At 36.2% G+C, this 14,645-nt stretch overlaps 3 protein-coding genes across 3 annotated transcripts; all 3 read left to right on the top strand.

Moving 5' to 3' along the window:
* The first annotated feature begins 92 nt into the window (after positions 1-92).
* On the top strand, positions 93-4,134 carry LOC132183756 (cytochrome c oxidase assembly protein COX15). Its single transcript, XM_059597170.1, has 7 exons — positions 93-411; positions 1,271-1,569; positions 1,960-2,185; positions 2,263-2,508; positions 2,619-2,729; positions 3,320-3,451; positions 3,650-4,134. Exons 1-7 carry the CDS (start codon positions 259-261, stop codon positions 3,818-3,820), a joined length of 1,338 nt encoding a protein of 445 aa, XP_059453153.1. The 5' UTR covers positions 93-258; the 3' UTR covers positions 3,821-4,134.
* A 1,325-nt stretch (positions 4,135-5,459) lies between these two features.
* LOC132183747 (mediator of RNA polymerase II transcription subunit 22a-like) lies at positions 5,460-8,642 on the top strand. Its single transcript, XM_059597158.1, has 3 exons — positions 5,460-6,083; positions 7,714-7,779; positions 8,187-8,642. The coding sequence occupies exons 1-3, from the start codon at positions 5,892-5,894 to the stop codon at positions 8,424-8,426; spliced, it is 498 nt and encodes a 165-aa protein (XP_059453141.1). The 5' UTR covers positions 5,460-5,891; the 3' UTR covers positions 8,427-8,642.
* An 818-nt stretch (positions 8,643-9,460) lies between these two features.
* On the top strand, positions 9,461-13,211 carry LOC132185492 (uncharacterized). Its single transcript, XM_059599262.1, has 6 exons — positions 9,461-9,856; positions 10,689-11,022; positions 12,053-12,137; positions 12,323-12,409; positions 12,507-12,740; positions 13,007-13,211. The coding sequence occupies exons 1-6, from the start codon at positions 9,693-9,695 to the stop codon at positions 13,081-13,083; spliced, it is 981 nt and encodes a 326-aa protein (XP_059455245.1). The 5' UTR covers positions 9,461-9,692; the 3' UTR covers positions 13,084-13,211.
* The last annotated feature ends 1,434 nt before the right edge of the window (positions 13,212-14,645 follow it).

Raw genomic sequence — 14,645 nt, 5'->3', positions numbered from 1 at the left:
CTAAAAAAAAAAAAAAAAAAAAGGAAAAGAGAATTGGATAATTGATGGAATTGGTTGGGCCAGGCAAAGCGAAGGCAGTGATAGATGAGAATGGGCCAAACACAAAAGGAAGGAGATCCATGAATAGATTAGAAAGAGGTTCCGACGGTTGAAACCCAAAAAACAAACGGCTATCTAAACCCCACGCCCTTGCAGCTAAAACCCTCGATTTCAGTTATAGAGCGAGAGCGAGAGAGAGAGACAGAGAGAGAGAGAGAGATGTTTGGTAGGCTAGCATTTCTGAAGAGGATCAAGGCTCCGAATGGGACATACAATTTCAGGAAAACGACGCCGTCTATGGTTTTCCGCGAGCAGCCCACCGGATTCTTCGCTTCCCAAGTAGCAACCAAATGCTTCAGATCTTTGCCCAAGGTTTTATTTCTTCTTTCTTTACCAATTCTTATTTTTTCTCAACCTGTTGGAAAACTATAACTTAAGTGAATTATTTAACGTGGTAGAGCTCCAAATTCGAAATTCAATGGTTGTGGAAATGAATCTGTTATCAGCGCCTCTCTCGAAGGTGAATAGATCAAGCCAAGAATCTGTGACTTTTCCCACCTCTTCACTCCATTTTTTGAGTCTTTATAGGGTTTTTTGTATCCCTTTCTATCCATCGAATTCTCTTAATCAGGCATGTTTAGGATTTCATTGTTCCTAATTCTCTTCATCCTTTTTTTTTTTTTTTAAACCAAAGAGATTATCAGGAGAACTAAAATCAGTATAGGGAGTGTAAGACTTAATTTACCATTTTTTTATTGATTAGCTACAGATGCATTAATTAGTTTGAAACCCTATCTTATTTTTCACCCTTTTTTTTAGAGAGAGAGAGAAGTGTGTGCCTTTTGAATTAGAACTCAACGGCGATTGGATGCTAATATGTTTGTGTTGAACAGACTCACCCAGGATCAGACGAGATTTGATTGCATTGTCACACCATTTATGTGCTAGAACCCACTCATATCAGCATATCTGTGCTTTTGTTTGTATAATATTTGCTGGCAAGTAATTTGCCAAGAGAGGAGAAAGGAGAGATTCAAATTAGTGACCTTTGGTTTATGAGGTGTTGTTTCCATTCGATTGAGTGACCCCAGTCTAGAAAGTCGCAGTCTTGCAATTCTTTTTTATTTATTTTTTCCCTGCAGTTTGAAAGCACACGCTGAGTTATGCATCTAAGTTGCTGCGGGATCTTCTGTGAACATAATGAGAAATAATTATATACGCTATTTTTCAGGGTCATTATGTGCCATCTTTCAGAAATTTGTCCACCGTGGCATCTACTGGCATCAATTGTAGGGAGGGAGTAAAGCTACTAGTAACTGGGGGCTCCTCTGCTCAGAAAATGGTCGGGATATGGCTTTTTGGCTCTGCTGCATGGGTGTTTAGTATGGTGGTACTCGGTGGTGTTACAAGACTGACACGTTCTGGCCTTTCCATGACTGATTGGAAATTTACTGGCAGCCTCCCTCCTCTATCAGATGAGGACTGGTTGCATGAGTTTGAGAAATATAAGCAATCCCCTGAATATAAGCGGTAATTACAAGCAACATTACATTTATTTGTAGCGTTAAACTAGTTTAGCGCCAGTTAGAATTTTTACTTATATGCTCTTGACCTAAACTTGTATTGAAAGTCCTCCTTGAAGTTTTCTAATGCTTGGTTATAAATTTTTTGATACATTGTTGATTTCTGGTCGTGGAAAATAAAAAGAGAAAGAAATAAGAAGACAATATGCTCCAAAGGATAATTATTTATTGGAGATGATAAATTTGGTAATTATTTGACTCTGCAATTTTACTTTATCAGTTTCACAAAGTTTATTGGATTCCCTGTGTATATAATTGAAGTTACAACATCATCTCAGATTGCAGTAGAGGCTCTTTTGGATTCAATGGTATTTCCTTTGTTTTTGACCTCATGCAGTGTAAACAAAGGGATGAGCATTGAAGACTTCAAATTCATATATTGGATGGAATATGCACATCGTATGTGGGGAAGGACACTGGGTCTTATGTTTGCTTTGCCCTTTTCATATTTCCTTCGTAAGGGATATATCACTTTAGGGCTTGGACTGAGACTTTCTGCTCTTTTTGCCCTTGGTGCTGGGCAGGGTTTAATTGGCTGGTGGATGGTTAAAAGTGGTTTGGAGGTTAGAGAAATTTAATCTTCTGTCAATTTGCTTACAGATTTAATAAAATTGTAAAAGTTCCTAATCTATCCCCATAGGAGCCAGCATCTGAATATGCCCAGCCAAGAGTAAGCCCTTACCGCCTTGCAGCTCATCTTACCTCCGCATTTGCTATTTATTGTGGCCTTTTCTGGACTGGTCTTTCTGTTGTTATGCCTGAACCACCTGCTGAATCAGTAGCTTGGGTTCGTGGAGCGGCAAAAGTAAAGAGGCTTGTCCTTCCTGTTAGCTTACTTGTTGCCATTACTGCTGTCTCTGGAGCCTTTGTTGCTGGAAATGATGCTGTATGTAACTGTGTTTTATTCTTATCTTTCTTTCCATCTTTCACAATGAATTACTAGATGATCTGTGATGTTTACAGATTAAGATCATGCTCACATGCTAAATTTGCCAGGGGCATGCATATAATACTTTTCCAAAGATGGGTGATACATGGATACCAGAAGACGTTTTTGACATGAAGCCACTGATTCGAAATTTCTTTGAGAATACATCAACTGTGCAGGTATTTGTTCTAGGCTAAGACGACATGTTAACTTATTTAACAGTTTGAATTTCAGGGTTTTCTGGATGATCGCTTCAACTTCTGTTTACTAATGCTAAGGTTGCCTTGTCAGAGTTTGGAAATTTGAAAATTATAATAAAGAAAGTGAAGAATTGAAAAGACAATGTTACCTGAAGTTTTATTTGTATAACAACTATTGCTGAATGGGAAGATTTTATATCCTGTACTCTTCTTCTTTGGTTTCCCTGAATATCATCATATTTGGTGAGACATTTTAAGTTTGATCCAGGAAATTTTTCATATAGACAGACACGTAATTCTTTGAGAAATGGCATTGATACCGTAAGTGATTGTTTTCTGAACTTTACCTGAGCATCTAAACTATGGCCTCATTTACAACACCAGTGTGAACAGTGATGCATTTTTAAATTGTAGAATATCTATTTATATAGCATGAGCTCCTTCAAGACTTGATGAAATTTGTTTGTGTTATAATTCAAAGCTTCACATTTAAAATAATATTTTCTTGATCATTAATACCTATTACTTCAAATAAAAGCTTCTAATCAAATGTTCTTCCACTTTTGCAGCTTGACCACCGGATCCTTGCAACTGTGACCTTAATTTCAATTGGCACTTTATGGTGGTCAACAAGGAAGCTGGACATACATCCAGCAGTTAAATCTTTGATAGGAAGCACTGTTGGCATGGCTTCCCTCCAGGTAATTATTTGCTCTGATTACTTCTTTTTTTCCTGCTCTCTTCTTTATCTTGTATAGTTTTTTTCTTATACAAAAAGATGGTCATAGTTTTCTAAATGCCATTTATTTCATGAGTAGGAACCATGGTAGTTTAGTGTTATAGTCAGTAATATTCTCTTTCATAGTACTAGATGTGTGCTCATTCTATAATCACTGCAGGTCACCTTAGGGATATCAACACTTCTGTCGTATGTACCTGTTTCACTCGGCACTGCACATCAGGCGGGGGCCTTGACTCTTTTGACACTTATGATGTTGCTCAATCACACTGTGAGGAGGCCCTCATTGTCCCTTCTCAAATCTCTGCCTCAAGTCGCAAAGACAGCCTAGATATTTGTTAGCTTCATTTTTGTAACAAGAATTTAGTCATATTAATTGTGGATGCTGGATGCAACAAGTTTTTTCCTTTTCTGATTTCTCTTTTCATATATCAATCTCCAGTGTTCTAGTTCAGGAGTCCCTCTTGGCTTTTAGTGGTAAAGCATATGAGCTTTATTAATTTGCAGCAATGATAAGCATTAATCTTATTGTATTTTTGTAATTGAGTGGTCAACAACTTTGTTGTCAATGAATATAGATGCCATTTTTTGGTACATTATGAGGATTTTCAAGTTTGAAACTCTTATACACAAGCAACTTACCGATCTTGCAGTTTCACATTAATGGAAATGGAAAGAGGGGGGCTTGTTTATTTTCCATGGGAATGGATGCAACACCCATTTGCTGAGAAAGGGAGATGTGTTTTTTTATTATGAATGAAAGGTGGAATAGAGTAGTCTTGGTGTTATAGTATATGATAAGGATTTAACTCTTAGAATAGTCATTTCTATTACCCATAAGGGAATGTTTATTTCAAGACTATTTCATTCCATATTTTTCTATTTTCAATAAAATTATTGATTTTCCTAATGTAATAGCTATTCCATATACTTTAACTAACGTGTTTTAATGCAACAACACATGGTTGTGGATGGCTCCTCATGTCTAATAAAGGCTCTTATGGTGATGAATGGATGCGGCTGTGTGCAAACTATGTTTTATTCAAAGATTCTAATTGCGCTTGGTGCTTATGCAGCTTAAGCTTTTGGTTAAGGTGGTGTTTATAATGTTTTATCAAGCCTTCACAAATAAACTCTTAAGGTGTTAACTCTCACAATTCACAAACCTAAATTTGTAAGCATGTGCCTAAATTCCTAAGGTGTTTGATTGCTATTCAATTGTTATATAGTTTTTTTTTTTATAAGTACAATTTTTTTTTTTTTGGCACTGGGTATTCGAAGCTTTGCTCTGACTAATTTCAAGGGTGTACAGGCTCTCAACAAGGAGTTTCCTGCAAGTACACCTCGGTTAATTCAAAGGGCAAACTCCTAGTCCGATGGCCCCAATAAGCAGTTTGCATGGGTTTCGAACCTAAGACCTTGAGGAACATACTCAAAGTCTCAAGCTGTCCAACCATTGTGCCAACCCCTTGGGGTTAGTTATATAATTAGCCAATTAGGAGGACGTGAAAGTGAAAATTAGTCTTTAGATTAGTAAAGGCTTTATAAAAATAAAAATCAATGTCTAATTTTTTACTGCCATGTCATTTCAGTTGTATAGTAATTGTATAGTGATTTAGTAAGTAACATTTGTTCTATTTTATAGTCTTAAGATTTTGTTTTAATACTTTTTTTTTTTTTTTCTAAAATTGTTTTATTACTCTTAACATATACATGATGCCATACCATTTAAAATTTTTAAATAACATTATAACATCTTCATCATGTGATGTGAAGTCATGTATAGGATTAAATATAACAAAATAAAATATTAAACATAATGTTTCAAGTTTAAATAAATGGATAATGATCATTTTCTCCAATTTGGAGCATCCATCCACGGTTGGCCCACTTCCTCTATTTCTTTCCCGTGCTTTCTTTTCCCTATATTTTTCTTTCAAGAAATACTAATAAGAGTATTAATTCTTTTACTAACAAAGAATTAATTAATTAATTATTTTGTTTTTCTTAAACCCTGAAACCGCTGGTCCAAGCAATCCACCAAGGCTCCTTCTTCTTCTTCGATTTCCCTAAGCTTTTATTTATTTATTTATTTTTTCTCCCTACGTTAATCGACCCACGCATCGCACCTTCTAGTTGAACTCCATCATCGCCTTCTTGTTCTCCTCCTCCATCCCTCTCTACTGCCAGCCACGAGAAATCTACAATCTGCAATCGCCTTCTTCTTCTTGTTCTCACCGTCTCTATGGGTCCCCAGTAGAAATCTGCAGCAATAATTTATGGGTCCGCAACAAAGATCAACGGAGATCAACCCAGAAATTTGAGGTTTCTCTCAGCATTACGGCCTTGGTTTCTAAAAAGTGACTGTAACTTCTGAGAGAGAGAAAAAAGAGGGGTAGGAAATGAATAAAGGCGGAGCAGGGGGTGTCAGTGGAGGCGGCGGCTTGGGAAGCGGTGGGGGTGGTGGCGGAAGTGGGCCAACCGCAGCGGCAGCGGCATCCGCAGCGCAGAAGCAGAAGATGTTGCTCCAGAGAGTCGAAACCGACATTAGCAACATCGTGGACAACTTCAGTCACCTCGTCAATGTCTCCCGGGTAATCTTTCCCTTTTTCTTTTTAATTGATATTCCTTGTGGATACATTTTTCCAAAAATTACCCACTTCTTTTTTGGTTTTTTTCTTTCTATACCATGATTCTTTGTTGCTAATTCATGTCCGATTCTTCAAAAAAATTTTCTTGGTCTGACATGTGTGAAGAGATGAATCTTCAAGGTCCAAAAAAACTAATGGGATATCTCATAAACATATTAGACATATCACATAGGGCTGAAATTAGAAACCTCAAGCATATAGGAGGACTCTAATGTTAAGGTAATCGGAAAGAAAAATACTTGGGGTAGAACAACTTTTGCTAGAGATGTAAATTCAATAGTTTAGTGACTGATGTGATAAGTTTGGATGAGTGAAAAGCTTTGAACAAAGCGAAGGTAATGGACCTTTTGTTTGGAGGTCACTACTTGGTGGGATTTTTGCTCTTGCCATTCCATTTGTACATGTAGGTTTATGTGACATTGGCATCCACATGTATGAAACATTTGACGGACGACTGGAGATGTTATGCCTTGAGGCATTGGGCTTTATCATCTAGTGCATTGTGCCATTACTATCTTGATTGCACTTTACAGCAAGGTGAGTGCTCAATACAAGGCATCTTGTCAAGGTGACACACAACACAAGCATACCCAAAACTGAGATTGTGATCCATCACACGCCCGTCGGTGGCTCACCAGACTGCCCCACATACTTAGATGGGTTTAAGTATTAAGGAAAAAGCTTCTTTTTTTTTTTCTTTTTTATAAAATAGCATACTCATTCTCACTTTTTTTTTTTTTAGTTTAATTGAATGATCACAACTAGCTTTATGAGCAGCAAAGAAATGGAAAATAAAATGAAAAGAAACCTTATTTGCACAATGCCTCCTGGCCAATGCCTAAACATATTCAGCTTTGAATTTTTGTGCCAATGAGTTCATTGCCTTGATTTAGTGAAACTGGAATTTTATTGTTGACTATTGATAATCTTTTGCAGTTGTCAAACTGGAGTTTTTTTATATGTTTTGTTTTGTTGCTTATGTTTGGTGAGACCTTGTCCTAGGGGGCCAGCAAGGATCCTTTCTATTCTTTTATGTATGAATGAGAAATTAGATCTGTAGAAGTGAAGGGAGCCTTATTCCTAATATTCGCAAGTGTAATATTAGGAAAGGGAGGTCTAGGGCCTCGACACCTTTCTAAATTTTGGGAAATAGCAAACCTGGCTCTTAAAAGAATGCGGAGCCTAAATATACAATAACAAGTTCACAAGCATTGGCAAGGGAGCCTTATTCCTAATATTTGCGGAGGTGTCATTTTAGGAAAGCAAGGCTGGGGTCTGATTGCCTTTCTAAATTGTGGGAAATAGCAGACCTGGCTCTTAATAGATTGTGCAGAGTAAATATATAACAACACATTCACTAGCATTGGCCAGTTTAGATTTGAAACTACCATGTTAATACTCGTGTATACTGCATAAAAGAGGTTAGTGATCTTCCATGGGATTATTTGGATTTTCTTAAGTATATCAGTTATAATTTTGAAATATGCTTTTATAATTTCTGAAAAGTTGTACTCTATATGCCTGGAAGTTCTATAAAATGTGATTTGTTTTTATACAACCTTCTATACTGTAGGTGGATGATCCACCAGTCAGAAATTCACAACAAGCTCTCATGATGGAGATGCGTGCAGCTAGAATGGTAAGAGTAGTTGCTGCTGCTCTCTCTCTCTGTTTGCCTCTCTCTTGTAGTTGAAATCGTGTTCGTCTATATTTAGATTTGGAACTTGGGAAGGTTGTTAGTTATGGAGAAAAGAGAAGGTTTGAATTGGCAAGGAATTTGGAGAGATTTCACTCACCACAAATTTAACCTATGTACTTGGCCTAGTTCAGGGGTGTCTATCCTTTGACAATTTGTGAATGAGTCATTTTTTGGGTAGGGTTCTGAGTTCCTTGCCAAAGTAATGCTTTCAAATGTCGATTGAAAAGATAGAAATGTTAATGGTGCTTAGTTGAAGTCTCTCTGGCCTCATCAGTTTGACCCTGAATAAATTTGCAAGCTTTATAAACCTTTTGTTACTGAATGCTTACACGTTATACTGTCTGTAGGTTCAAGCAGCTGACTCTCTACTGAAGTTAGTGTCAGAGCTTAAGCAAACAGCAATATTTTCAGGATTTGCATCCCTTAATGACCATGTGGACCAAAGAACAGCTGAGTTTAACCAGCAGGCAGAGAAGACAGACCGCATGTTGGCTAGAATTGGAGAGGAGGCAGCTGCCAGCCTTAAGGAGCTTGAATCGCATTATTACTCTTCCGCAGACAGGACAACTCAAACCCTGCAGATGTGAATGCTCGTTTCTTTGCCATTTATTTCATGAGTAGGACCCATGGTAGTACAGCATATGGGCCTTAGTAATTTGCAGCAATGATAAACATTAATCTTATTGTATTTTTGTAATTGAGTGGTCAACAACTTTGTTGTCAATGAATATAGATGCCATTTTTTGGTACTTCATGAGGATTTTCAAGTTTGAAACACTCTTATGCACAAGCAACTTACCGCTCTTGCAGTTTCACATTAATGGAATTGGAAAGAGTGAGGCATGTTTATTTCCCATGGGAATGGATGTAACTCCCATTAGCTGAGAAAGGAAGATGTGTGTTTTTTTTTTAGGAATGAAAGGTGAAATAGAATAGCCTTGGTGTTATAGTATATGATAAGGATTTAACACTTCGAATAGTCATTCCCATTGCCTAGGAGAGATTGCTTATTTCAAGACTATTTCGTTCCGCATTCTTCTATTTCCAATAAAAAACTATTGATTTTCTTAATAGAATAGTTATTCCGTGTGCTAAACTTAACCAAACCAAAGTGTTTTAGTGTAACAACACATGGTTGTGGATGGCTACTCATGTTTGATAAAGGCTCTTATGGTGATGAATTGATGTGGCTATGTGCTTGTGTTGGTCCAACCATGTTTGATTCAAGATCCTAATTGCCCTCCGTGCTTATGCAGTTTAAGCTTTTGGTTAAGGCGGTGTTTTAGGACGACGTGAAAGTGAAAATTAGGTTTTAGATAACGTTTTAATATATCCATCACTGGGAGTCATGTATACAACTAAATTCTATCAACTTAAATAAATTCGTTCGTGTAATATTAACTTAAATAAGATATACTTGTTACAATTTTGCATTTATTCCTAAAAGTAAAGAAGTTGGTGCGTTTACTGGTGGCAGCAGTTGATTTGTAGCCTGTTGGAGCGTGGCTTTGGCCGCAGCGTTTCAGCGGCTGGTTGTGGTTATGTGCCTAAACGGCAACGTTTGTTAAAAAATCAGAGGACCCAGACATATGGACAATTAGGGATCTGCTTCTCAACGTGGTTCCGCAAGCCTTCACTCGACACTCCCAATTCTCTGCAATAAGAACTAAGAAGCTCGATATCTTTCACTCTTACAAGTCAAACCCAGTAATTTTCCCAAGAAAATTAAGGGAAAGCCTAGGAGAAAATTTCCTACAAACCATTTCTTATCCTACCATATCTTACTATGTATGGTAATTGGTAAAATATAAGTTTGTATTCTCTGTGATTGGTTTTAGATACAAGGTACAACAATGGCGGGAATAGCAATAGTTTTGGATTTATTACGGAAAAATCCAAGTTTTTATACAGGCCAAAGCCTCCACTCTTATGGGTTGTTCTCAGCCACCGCTGCCGCCTCTGCCGCCGCAGCCGCCATATCCGCCGGAACCCCTTTTGCCTCCAGGGCGTTGTTTGGGTATCATCTCTCTCTCTCTCTCTCTCTCTCTCTCTCTCCACAAACATGTGTGTGTGTGTGTGTGTGTGTGTGTGTGTGTCTGCAGTGTATGGAGTATTCAACTGGTTTGAGGTCAATGGGCATGGCCAATTATTCAGTTTGGTTATTGTTTTTCGAATATGGAAGTTATCGGATTGGCTTGGTTGTTTTACTTGATTGTGTATGACTTGATTTCAGAGGCATGGTTTAAAGTTGGTTCTGTAAAATGGTATAGTCAATGGGTCACTAGGCTATTTTTTATTGCCGATTTTGTTACGAGGTAAAATTTGATTAATGCTATTATAAGCTTGACCTTGGTTGTTTTATTTGATGACTATGGACTACTTTAAGTGGCAGCATACACGGTCTTTGACATGGGACTTTACTGCTTCATTCATCTAGGTCTAGATTTTAGAGATTTTTGTTAATTTGAGTTGGATGTGCCTTATCATTTATTGTTGAGCTGGGTCACATTGTTTTAGGAATCATAAATATATTTGTATTGATGATCTCTAAATGGGGTGGCTTAAAATTCTCTAATTATGTGTATTTGAAATCCTTGCAGTTTAAGTACGGTAGTTTAATCTTACATTCCATTGGCTTGGTGTTGTCTTATGAAGATTTGTTCATTTACAAACCTAGACGTGCAATTTAAACTTTCATGACTTCGATTTGACATCATTCTTTTTATTGGTTTCATTTGAAACAAGCTACTTAGTTCTATTACTGAATGTTTAGGACCACCTTCAAAAAGATTTATTTTAGCTAAGATTTGAATGTATATTGACTTATAGTAACACTCCTCTTATTTCAGGATACCAGTCGCTCATTGTGATGCTGGTGCATCATTGGATGAAGATTACATTTCCCGTATACGAAGTGCAACTGCAAATATCTTTCAGCATGATTCTTTGAAATACAAAACAAAAGAGTACAAAATTGAGCTAAAGCCTTTGTTCTCAGCTTTTGAATTGAGGGCGTTTGCTATGACTTCCTTGAGATCATTTTTGATGTTCTATTTGCCTCTTTTGGAGCCTCATTCGAACGTTGAAGAGGATGACGATGAATTCCTTCAGAACGCTCAAGAAGAGCACCATGTAGATTTAGTTGTTCCTTTCAAAAAATCAGTGAAGCAAATCATCCGTGAGGTGAGTATTATAGATATTCCCCACAATCAATTTCATGAAGACTTTTGGTTCAGATCTTCAGCATTCAAGGGTTCTCATTTGTAAATTTCTCATGGGTGATAAATTACAATGATTGAAAAAAAAAAAAGAAAAAAAAAAGAGCAGCTTGGCCAGTTATTATAATCTTATGTGGCAGAGGTCTCTTGGGCTGGAATCTAACATTTGTTGACACAGTTGTGTTGCCTTCTCAAGGAGAAACTAATGCCATATATAAAATTAAAACTAATGCAAGGTTAATAATGCATCAAATCTCTTGTTTCTTCTCTGCCAGTGCCCACTCACCATGTCCTTGGATCCATCTCTTTTGGCACTGTTTCTCTCTTTTATCTCTGAGTACTTACATTTGTTTATCTATCTTTCACATCTTGTCCTTGTGCTCTTTTATTTTAGACATAGCTGTGTGGATAATTGGTTTCAACAAGATAAAGTGAAGTCCATATGTTGATGCTTATTGTAATCCTATGAAAAGCTACTGTTTTTGACTTTCTGCTCCTTCGTCTCAGTGACTCCATCACTTAAGGTAGGGATTTCTGTTATCCACAACAAGAATGGCTTAAACTCCATGAATGAATTTTGCGAATTTGTGCCCATTTCCACTCTTCTGCTTTCCCTTGTATCATTGACTACCAGTTTCCTCAGATTTGATTTAAGTCCAATTTGGTTAGACTTGCACCTTTGCTGCTTGATCTTTCTTACCTTGGTTATGGGAAAGAATTAATCTCAATCTAACCATTCCTTGATATTCAAAAGGTCACTGGATTGCGTTTTGTATGATAATTGTCTCCTGGCACCTGACTACATTCTGTCCCTAATATTTGTTCAATTATACCCAAAATTTCCTTTTCCCAATCTTGGAACTCATTTTTTTATGCTTCAAATCTTTGCATCTTTTTCCATTGTTGTGCACTGCATGTTTCTAGAAAGCTAGGAAGCTCAGCTCATGCACTTTGGAAACTAACTTAACTTAGTGATCTTCTGCATACCAATACAGATTACAGTTGTAACTACTAGACGAGTGCTGGAACGAATTGCTGTCCATTATGTTTCACAAAGGATGACATGGAAACTTTTGAAAGGTACTTAAAAAATGTTACAAATTTCCATTTGTCGTAATTCATCAGATATAAAAGAAGAATCTGTGGATAGTTTACATGGAATAGAGGATATGAACTTTGTTATGGCTGCAAGAGATATTTTACAAGTCTAATCAGCTTCTGATTAGATCTTCTAAACAATTTATGTTTATGATCCATATGTACAGACGTTCCCAAATCTGCTGTGCGCAAGGCTGGAAGAGGGATGCCTACATTGGTTTACTTCTTCAGCGTTAGCAGGACAACTTTCAGAGGTAAGTGAAGCCTTTTGTATGTGTTTTCTTCCCATTTATTATAATTCAGTGCTTGATCTTTTAACCGCATTGTGTTGTGCCTCATTTTGATATGCAGGACACTTTCTAGGGGTTGCAGCAACATGGCTTGTTCAAGTTGGCATCGAAATCTACAGATACTTTTCTTCTATGATGAAAGAGAGTGATGATGTTGATAAAGCAGAAAAAGTTAAACTTCTCGGGAAAAAGGTCTCCAGTGCTACTGTGAGGTGTGGTTCATCACTAGTTTTTGCTTCCATTGGAGCAGGGCTTGGTGCCACCTTTTTTCGGCCTTCAGCCGGCCAGTGGATTGGTAAGTTCATTCCTTGAAAGCTTTTTAGGATGAGAAATGCTACACGCACTATCAATTTCACTCCTATTTTCACATCTTCTAACATGGCTTTTAAAATTATTATTAGATTTGGAATGGATTATTATTGCATTTTAAATCTAATGGTAATTTTAAAATTCACAACAAATATTGAGTTGTGAGAGAGAGAGTGAGTGTTTAGTTGGCATTGGATACGGTCTATTATGTGTATTATATTTTCCACCACTCAACAATGCGCTTTCTTGCAGGCTGTGCTGTTGGGGATTTGGCTGGGCCCATTATTGTATCAGTTTGCCTCAAGAAAGTCTTGCATGTGGACCTTTAAACACTGGGTTCAATTATCTGTCATATTCATTGCATCTGCTTAAATTTGACTAGTTTACTTGAAAAATGTTGAGGTATTTGATAATATGTCTCTAAAGAGTAATGTTAACATTTAACTCTTATCTCTCTTCCTACAACTGAGTTGATATGACAATATTTATAAGCTTTTAGATTATTTTTTTTCCCTTTTTAATAGAGGCTGATTCAAGGACTTTTATGGGATTGCCAAATTAGCTTAGTTGTACGAGAGTAGGATGAGCGTTAAGTATATAGCACTAGTCTTCTCTGAATAGTACTATTTGTTGGAAGTTGCTTAAAGTAGGTGTTGAAGTAAAATATTTGTTTCAAATCAACGACAAAAAAAAAAAAAAAAAATCCCAAAACGCATTAATAAACATAATTTTTTGAAATAAATATCAAAAAAAAAAAAACCCTTATTCAAACCTTACTTGTTCATTTGCATTTTTTTTTTTTTAATAATAAAAAAAGAGAACTTTTATTTTATCAAGTCAACTCACTAAAAGAAAAAAAAACATTAAAATTTTAAGTTTCTCTCTCCTCACTTTTCTATTTCATTTTCAATTAAACCCTTATTCAAACCTTAATTCTACATTTATTATTTTAAAATTATTCTTTAATCTTTAGTCTTATTCTAAGCAAGCTCCTTCATCTCCAAATACGTCCTGGCCCCAAATTCTTTGTTCACCATCATGCAATGGTAATTGAGTAGCTTAATATATCACTTACCCAAAAATGATTAAATAACATAGATTGTTTTAATACACTTTACATTAAGGGATTAAATTGAAATTTGACTTATATTAAAAAATAATTAATTTTTATTTGTTTATATTTTCTTAACATTGAATGAATACTAATTTTATTTTAACCCTAAAATATAAGAAAGGAAAAGATACATACTCATGAAATTCTTCTCATGATGGATTTTTTGCAGATGCTCAAGACTATTTTCTTCAAAAAATGCTGGACGGAGTAAAACAAATGAAGCATTTAGAATTGTCTTTTGCAACTACAGCCTTGATTCAAACCGCCGATATAATTTATGACAAAATTATATCAGTGAAGTCACACCAATCCTGAAAAGTTTGGCGGATGACATAAAAGTTTGCAATCGGAACTGAGAAAAGATATACAAGATAGAAAAGAAGAAAAAAAAAATGATATCTTCGAAAAATTGTAAAGAATGATAGATTTAAGGTGGTTGATTCAAAATAAGTGCTTAAGATTTATGTCCAATTAGGGATATTATATAAGAATATTAATCTCCATATATTATAAGAATATTTGGACAAAGTTTGGAGAAGTTTCATTTTTTGAACTTAGTAAGTGGATCACCATTAAAGCACACATAATAATTAAGTGAGATAAATTCATTATTAAATCAACCTCCAAAGACACCATCCAAGCCTTCTGATTGTCATGTCGTGAGGCTATTCTTCCCATTAAGAGTTTGTTAGAACTCACACTGAAACTCGATCACGTCAAAGTACATCTCTATTTGAGCAATTTAAGAGCAGGGTTGGTAGAAACAATACCGGCCTG

The sequence above is a fragment of the Corylus avellana genome, chromosome ca1, assembly GCF_901000735.1.
Source record: "Corylus avellana chromosome ca1, CavTom2PMs-1.0".
Lineage (NCBI taxonomy): Eukaryota > Viridiplantae > Streptophyta > Magnoliopsida > Fagales > Betulaceae > Corylus > Corylus avellana.
Note: the sequence above shows the minus strand (reverse complement) of the source record. Positions and strands in the feature narration are given on the sequence as shown.